Below are 9,154 nucleotides of genomic sequence, written 5' to 3' on the forward strand. Positions count from 1 at the left end.
CAACTGTCTTACCGAGTCATTACTTGTCATACATTGTAGTCTCATAAAGAATGTGGCGCAGTAGTTACATCTCCTTGTTTAACCTCGTGTTTTGACGTCAGTTTGATAAAAGGTTTAACAGACAGATATGGGGTGTGTATTATGTATGAATGCATGAGCCCCGTTGGTAAGAAAACAGTGCAGTTGCAGAATTCACATTTGGAAAGCGGACAGCCTTTAAACTATGGAATATAAAGTACGTTACCCGTCAAATATATTTTCACTTGTTATAAATAAGTCCGAACGGTTTCGTTAATGAAGGGAATTTGAACTTTTGATTTACTTTTTATTGAAATATAAATTAAAAAGAACTGGTTAGCAAATCTTCGTTATTCGGAACTTGTCTTCCTGCTGTAATGGGTTTATATGTATATGTACAAACACTTAGGTCTGAATCATAGTTTAGTTGCAATTTAGGAACGAATATTTAATGTTGCATTTCTCATCCGAAATAGATGTAGTGTTGGTTAGCGAGGAGGAAGATACTATTGATGATGAAATCGTGCCGGGTCAGGAGGATGGACATGATGATACTGACATGAATGAGATAATATGGAGCGAGGCCAATCAAGATGTAAATGTTTGACAGTTTAACGAAAGTACCGGACCTCAAGTCTTATTAAATGCTGATGTTAGTGAACTGGAATGTTTCAATACCTTTTTTTACAACAGATATGATTAGTAAAGTGTCCAAGAGAACAACCTAAATGCAACACGCAAACAGCACCTAGCGAGACGAAATGACACACACTGGACGGAGACAGATTTTGCTGAAATGTCTGCATATTAAGGTATGTGAAAAACAATATATATTCAAACTAACAATGGTTATACGTGTACGATTGTAAGCTTGGTTTATAATAAGAAAATTAAATTGAAATGCATAGTAAATTCCCTTTAATTTAAACTGGTATATATACATGTACATGTTTGCATTTTTATGCACTGTTTATGCAGAAGCCTGTTATTCAGTGGTTGTCGTTTGTTGATGCGGTTCATAGGTGTTTCTTCTTTTTCATGTTGTAGATTAGACTTTTGTTTTTTCCATTTTTGGGTCCCTTAAATAGCTTGCTGTTTTGTGTACTAAATGTAAGCCTTGACGATATGTTGAAGGCTGTATGTAGACCCATATTTTTTTTTACTCATTGTGACTTGGATTGAAAGTTGTTTCATTAGTACTCATACCATGCTTTTATTGACAATATTTATTGGTTTGTACATGCCTTTATTCATGTGTTTGTTCGTTACATGTATTTTATAATTCTCAAAAGTAGAAGTAGATTTAGTACTCTATGCATGTAGGGTACATTATAAAACTTTACCAAAATTTTACATGTCAAGATATGTATGGACATCCTATATCCACATGTACATGATGTATATTTAGAAGTGATATTAAAAGTAATATTTTTATGACAAAAAGTTAAAAGCGTATCTTTTATCTTTTCTATGAATCATATTTCTTATGGGGATTATACAAGTTCCTGAATACAAGTTTTTATGGTCGACAAATAAATTCCTTGCTGTGGAGGTGTAAAAGATGTCATGCCTGTAAAAAGATATGAAAAGCTGACACAGTATTTACTTGTGAATGAGCCAGAGGCTGATTCTACTGACAAACTTGCCAGAATTAGGCTTATATTATATTCTGTTCTTGAAAGATGTCGAGTGCAGATGTAGCTTATAAACCTAGGCAGAACCAAAACATTGACGAGGCAATAATTCCCTACAAGGGTAGATTTTCTGCAAAACAGTATGTTCTCTCAAAGCCAGTGAAGTGGGGTATCAAGGTGTGGATGAGATGTGACACAACCTCAGGTACTTACATGTTCAATCAAAATTTGAAATATTATATTATATATAAAAGGTTTTGGTTTTTACATGCACTTTTCACTCAACCATGTTATATATAGGACATTTTAGATATAACACCTTTGATTACCAGATATTTTTTCAATTGACGTTTACTCTCCCTTATAATCCATGTCATGATGATGTATGCGTGACTAGACATTAAGCAGCAAACAATCAATCATCTATGTTTTAATACGATTAATTCAGTTTAAATTAAAAAATGTGTTATCCTTGATCCTTTATAAATCAAAACATTTACTTGTAACTTGCGTTCAGCTGGATTGTTTTTATAATACATGTACATACATGTATGTATATTATGTACTATATTCATCAAATGTTATGTTACAACTTATTTAATTTTCATGATACTGCCATGAATTTGATGTTGACGGTTAAAGGTTATACTCATATTTGAAGTCGCATGCTTCAAACAAAATTTGAAGGTAAGCAAACAAGTTTAAACTGCCAACTGAAATCCAAATTTACATAAAATACATGTATAAATGAGATACCTACAGCACATAACACATGTACTTACATAATGTATTAATTGATGTATACTCTTTGTTTTAGAGTGACATTACTGAAAGGAGACAACAGGATGGTACTATGAAACAGATCAACAGACCACGGATTATGAATTACCAGGCATACTTTCGTGGTATTGATATTTGTTTCCAACTTCGGACAAATGTCCTGCTGGAAGGAGCTCTAAAAAGTGGTTGAATTTTTGTTTAACTGTCTCACCAATATTTGTATTATAAATAGCTTTGTTTTGTATGACCACTTCAATCAGGTGGAAAAGAAGAAAAAAGGGTACACTCAACTTGATTTCAGGCTTAAGTTGGTCGCAAATACATGTATAACCAATGATTACTCTTTCATTAAAAAGAGAACCCCAGCTTTGGTTATACTCCCAAATGAACATGAGCAGCCCTAAATTGCATAGACATACCAGATTAAAAAGAAAAAAATCAACACGAAAATTTTGTACAAAGCATAATGAAAAAAGGAAAGAGACGATCCGTTGTTGTAATACATGTTTTTTATGCCATAGAAGGTTCCATGCTATCATTGGTGTTGTTGTTATGGAAGAGTAAAGCTGTGAAATTATGAACTATATGTTATGATTACTTAATCCCTAAATTTGACATTAATAACCTTAAAATGAAATAAAGAATAGATCAGTGAAAATTTATTATGATTTTTTTTTTAATCAACAACAGCATTTGTTAATGTCCTGTTAAATATTTGTAGATTGTTTGGCAAAGTAATCGATGCGTTTGAACTTTAAAAATCTTTCAATTTACTTACATTGTTAATGTGTTAAGAAGTGCCTTCAAAGTATTGTAAAGAATACCAGTATGCAAAATATCGAAGACAAACAATGTTTTTTGAAAAATTTAATGTCTGTGTCTTTGGATTCATAATTGATTTGGCAGATAAGAATATTCTATTCCATTCTTTTCTATAAACATTGTATGACTTTTTAAAGGTTTGTCTACTTTTGTTGATAAACATGTATAGTTGATTTTTCTGTGAAGTGGATAAAATTATTACTGTATTGAATACTTGTATCAATTGCAGGAATCTCATATTTTTTTTTATTAATAAAAGTGTCTTCAGTTTAGCTATGAAAAAAAACTGTGCCTGCCTTACACAAACAGTACCGTTTATCAGAGTGGTTTAACTGCATGGTTAAAATTTTCAATTGATTCAGTTTGTGTTTTTCAATCTGTTGATAATATTTCATTGCATGTTTAGGATCGAAATAGACCGACCTTCTTTTAGGAGGTTCTAAAATTATTCCCCTTTGTTCACTATGACAACGGCATTTTAAAAACGTAATCAAAAATCAATTTCTGTTTAAATTAGCCGAAGAACACGTGTAGTTATGTGACTAATTGACATAAAACTACGATTTTATATCAGAAGTTTTTAATTTTATTATTCATATTGTCTAATAAATTCGGTTACATAACATACGCTGTACATTTTCAAACTAAACACAGTCCCGCAATCGACAATCGTCAAAATTGACAAAAAATCCACGAAAACAGACAATTTGATACCACGATTATCCCCCGTATTTCATCTCTGAAGGTATAAAACTATAGTTTATATGATGTTATTAATAGCTCTATGCATGGAACTTATAAATTGTGTCTATGGTGAAGTTTAATAAGTCTAGGCAGATACCGTGACATATGAATCAATTAATTACAAGTGCCCGACGTCCAAATGGCCAATTAAATATAACGTGCGGAAATGCAACGTTTTCAACTAAAATGTTCGAGGAGACGGTGAAAATAAACAAAATGGAAGATAGGGGAAAAGTGTTAAAGTATGTGCCGAAATAAAATATTTCATGAATATACAAAGAGGTAAGACAACTTCGTAGAAATTGAAAATTGTTCCTAGAAATGTTCATCTTTCCAATCTGTTGCCATAATAAGTCACGCGACATTTGACATTTAAACTTATGTATAAAGCGTGTACAAGTTGTTTCATATGTATACCAGGTTCATTGAAAGTGTATCGTTCAGAGATACATATGCGGCTGACAATGTGGTTTGGTCTTGTATTGGTGCTGCTTTTAGCAAAAACATATGCAGATGGAAAACTTACATCCACTTCAGATTCTGGTATTTAAATGTATAACAGAAATTGATGTGTTTTACTCTGTAAATTATTGTACTAAAAAAAAAAGAAGCGTAAAATTATTTCTAATTTTTACATCATACATTGGTTTTCTTATTATTATAGAGTCAATTTTGCTCATATATCTATGACATTTGACATTTAAACTTATGTATAAAGCGTGTACAAGTTGTTTCATATGTATACCAGGTTCATTGAAAGTGTATCGTTCAGAGATACATATGCGGCTGACAATGTGGTTTGGTCTTGTATTGGTGCTGCTTTTAGTAAAAACATATGCAGATGGAAAACTTACATCCACTTCAGATTCTGGTATTTAAATGTATAACAGAAATTGATGTGTTTTACTCTGTAAATTATTGTACTAAAAAAAAAGAAGCGTAAAATTATTTCTAATTTTTACATCATACATTGGTTTTCTTATTATTATAGAGTCAATTTTGCTCATATATCTATCTATGTATTCATTTCATTTTTGTTCTTATCTGTTTTAACTTGATTTTTTAAGGAGTTTGCTTTTATGGGAAAACGGCTGAACGAGTACTCAGCATCTTGGCAACTGGTAAATACAGATCTTTGCTGCCTTCAGGTAAAAAGCAAATACATGAACTCACATAAAAATGTAGTTCTAGGTATAAATTAATTTTTAGAGTATGACTGTGTCAATATAATAATGTAATATCTTTAAAAAAAAAAAAATACAATTCAAGATTTTTATAAACATAAAACCTTTTTTTGGTTTGATAAATCAATTTGTGAAGATCAATGCTATAGCTTTACCAAATATTTTAGGTTATCTCTTATATTTTCATATGAACTTACACATACAGGGCCTCATGTGCGAGACTGCTCGGATTTAGACCGAAAACATTACAAAAGTGGAGTCTACAAAATATTCCCGGCAGGTGGCGCTGGATTTAAGGCGTACTGTGATATGGAAACGGACGGGGGAGGGTGGACGGTAAGAATATTTAAATATTAGATGAGGAGTAAAAGCTAGTGAATAATCTATAGAGAGGAGCTTATTTCATATTTTATGGTAATATAGTACTTCACTGTAAAGGGTGTGAAAGTCCTCGCTTTTTAATTATTGAAATATCTTGCTCTGTAATTTTACCGATAAAGAGGAATCTGATGTTTAGTGGTTGTCGTCTGTTTATGAGTTTCATCAGTGTTTTTATATAGATTACACATTTGGTTTTCGCGTTTGAATAGTTTTACACTAGTAATTTTTGGGGCACTTTATAGCTTGCTGTTCATATCACATCTCATTACACATCTTTCTATATCTAATTAGTATTTGCTTATTATAGAGGTAATATAAGTTCCGTATTTTTATAAATTATGTTATATAATATGCACACATGTAATTTACAGGATTTTGTCTTATTCAGCAAAAGCACCAGTAACCTGGAGCACGCCACTTTAAATAACGTTTCTTTCACTGATTTGAATTCTAGGTTTTTCAGCGAAGACAAGACGGTAAAGTAGATTTCTACCGAGGATGGGAAGACTATGTAAACGGATTTGGTCATTTCAATACGGAATTCTGGTTAGGTCAGTATTTTCAAATTTTACGCATCCACTAGATTTTTATGTGGTGTACTCTTACATAATTGTCACGGATCATGGTGAAGTCTGTGTGCTTATAAACATGTGTTCCCCTCCGTTATCGAAATGTAACTTTCCAAATTCAGTAGGCTGTGTGTCAGTGGTTGTCATTGGTTGTTGTCTGTAATCTTTGTTTTTTTCGTTTATTGTTTTGTCATAAATCAAACCGTTGCTTTTTTGATTGAGCTGCTTCATATTTTGTATGTTTATGTATTTAACAGGTGACCAAATTATTGTTGTTATACTCCTTTTTAGCAGTCCGTCTTTGATTCGACTATATTGGATAGGTTTCAAAACGACAAATTATGCTAAATTTACTCATGTTTGTTAAATCTAATATAAAAGAAGGTTAAATATAAAAAGGACCAACATCTCCATCTTAAATTTCCTCCTTTCCTTTACTTCGATTTTTAAAGGTAATGACAAACTATATAAACTAACATCACGAGGACAGTATGAGCTTAGAGTAAACCTGGAGGATTTCAATGGTGATAAAGCCTATGCCAAATATTCTAACTTCTACATTGGTGACAAGTCAACTAACTACAAACTAACAGTGAATGGTTATAGTGGAACGGCAGGTAATATTTATATTTAAATTAAGTTTTGAATTCACTAAGCTCTTGCTCCACTGTTTTCATAGAATAGTTGAAAGTACACTTGTTTGAGCTTTTGATTTTGCCACTCGATTGGCATCTTCGCTAGCCAAGGGTTACGATCCACTCCCGCTATCTTCACCCTTGGCAGATTGAGCCAACATTTGTGATATCAATGTTGCACCATCTATCGGAAGATTAAAATCACGCCCATTCCGAATACATTATTCTTGACCAATGGTAGCACTTGAACTCTTCAATTTTGAGGAAAAAAACACGGTAGTGTCTAGATTCTACCCACTTGGTAAAGCCGGAAATGACAAAATACGTCAACATTCATGCATTTGTGCATGAAACATACACAGGAACCTCTATTAGTTGATTAAAAACATTCAAGTTGTCACCAAATATAGTCGTATGTTTAGTGATGTAAAGACTTGTTGCACAATAAACACGTGGCAATTGTTTACAAATAATTTCTACATTTACACGTGATCATGTTATAGGCGCTTTTTGATTGGATGCAGCGAGTTTCTACTGCAACCAATAAAAATCCTTTTCTTGTGTCTCCGAAATATTATCTCAATCCGCCAAGGGTGAAGAGAGCGGGAGTGGATCGTAACCCTTGGCTAGCGAAGATGCTCGATTGGGGACTTTAAGTTTTGAAATTACCTCGGCGTTCAGTGTTTTTGTGATTTTTCTTATACGGCACAAGAATGTAATGAGTAGGTTTAATAAAACGAAATTTAAAATACTGTTTAAAATTAATCCGGCTTTTAAGATGGTGGCAATGCAAAATAAGAACACACTGGACACTTGAATTATCACTGCATTCAGTATTCGATTTTAAAACGTATCTAAAATTTAAATATGTACAAGCACTAAGCCCTTACACATTCAAATTTGAATTCGGTATTAATCATAATAAGGCTGTATGAACTTGCAAAAGACAAATTACTATTTAAAAAATATGAATTTGTTTTCATGGCTTGGTTGTTTGCTTTATACTAGTATATCATATGGAAGATGAAATTGTCCATTTGTGATTTGCAGAATGTGAAATTGAAATAAATTAGCAATTTGATGAAATACAATTATTTCAAACTGTCTCCAAAGTCTTCATGAAATGGATGTAATTGGTTTTTATTCAGAGCATTAATTGTTATAAAATCTAGTACTCTATATGTCTAATTTATAGAAACCAGGATGCTTACAATTTATTAGCCTAACCACTGTAGATCATTTATTCACATTTAATAATAAAATTATTTGGTGAATCACTATTGTTGTAGCTAAAACGATATAACTGAATATGCAGTGCATATGAAGTTGTTTTTATTTTCATCGTTATCGAGTCTACATTTTTTTGTTCAAATAATAGGTGATGCTTTGAAGCGACATAATGATCGTGCTTTCTCGACAAAAGATAAGGATAATGACACCTATAGCAGTGAAAATTGTGCAAAGAATTACAAAGGGGCTTGGTGGTATTACAACTGTCATGTATCTAATCTGAACGGACTGTATGTAGGAAATAAGAAGGATGACAAAGGAATGCGTTGGAGTCATTGGAAAGGATCTCAGTCAATGAAGACTACGTCAATGATGATTCGTAGGAAACGTCTCTAACAGAGTGTGCTATCATTAAAATAAATGCAGATAAACCATTGTATTGAAAATATATCTTGTTATTGTTATTATTTGTTCTCCTCTCGAATACAAATGCACGTTATATATGTACATGTATATTGATTTTAACTTATCATTTATTTTCTATTAGATATCCCTCTCTTCCATGTGAATTTTTGAAGGTTTTATTAAGCTGAAAATGCTGAAAAAGTCTTACAGGTTTGACTTTTTAACTTTATAGTCATACGCATACCTGATGAACATAACGCTTGGATGTATGCTTTTTTAATTAGTTGTTTGTGGCTTTAAACTGGCTGTCAGTAACTGTGAGTACTCTCAGATATGTACTTAGTGTCTTTTGGGTTCCATTAATATATCCCTCAGGACTAGAAATTACAGAAACAACAGAAACGGCTCCATCCGCCTCATTTATAGACTTATACCTCGAATTTGACATACACATTCATCTAAGTACCAGAATCTATGACAAACGAGATTTCCTCTACCTTAGTAGCAATATACCAATTGCACCTGCATATGGGATATACATTTCCTAACTTATTTGATATTTTTTGATAGTTTTCGGCTCCTACTCAAACTTTGTAAAACGTCACCAGTGTCTGAGCAGAAAGTTGATGAACCAGTTGATGTCAGAACGTCTCGTTCTTTTTCTAAAAATAAGTTCATCGGAAGGTACCAAGACCTTGTTGATAAATACTTCTTATCCACTTTACAAATTATACATGATGGTCGTGATGTAT

At 32.3% G+C, this 9,154-nt stretch overlaps 1 protein-coding gene across 2 annotated transcripts; it reads left to right on the forward strand.

Moving 5' to 3' along the window:
- Positions 1-4,417: 4,417 nt before the first annotated feature.
- LOC139523137 (ryncolin-2-like) lies at positions 4,418-8,445 on the forward strand. 2 transcript variants are annotated; one of them, XM_071316941.1, is made up of 6 exons: positions 4,418-4,541; positions 5,066-5,146; positions 5,388-5,518; positions 6,018-6,114; positions 6,585-6,749; positions 8,146-8,445. In XM_071316941.1, the coding sequence occupies exons 1-6, from the start codon at positions 4,451-4,453 to the stop codon at positions 8,391-8,393; spliced, it is 813 nt and encodes a 270-aa protein (XP_071173042.1). In that variant the 5' UTR covers positions 4,418-4,450; the 3' UTR covers positions 8,394-8,445. The 2 variants fall into 2 exon arrangements, with proteins under 2 accessions (XP_071173042.1, XP_071173041.1); XM_071316940.1 differs by lacking the exon at positions 4,418-4,541 and adding an exon at positions 4,745-4,869.
- Positions 8,446-9,154: the final 709 nt, after the last annotated feature.

The sequence above is a fragment of the Mytilus edulis genome, chromosome 5 (assembly GCF_963676685.1).
Source record: "Mytilus edulis chromosome 5, xbMytEdul2.2, whole genome shotgun sequence".
Lineage (NCBI taxonomy): Eukaryota > Metazoa > Mollusca > Bivalvia > Mytilida > Mytilidae > Mytilus > Mytilus edulis.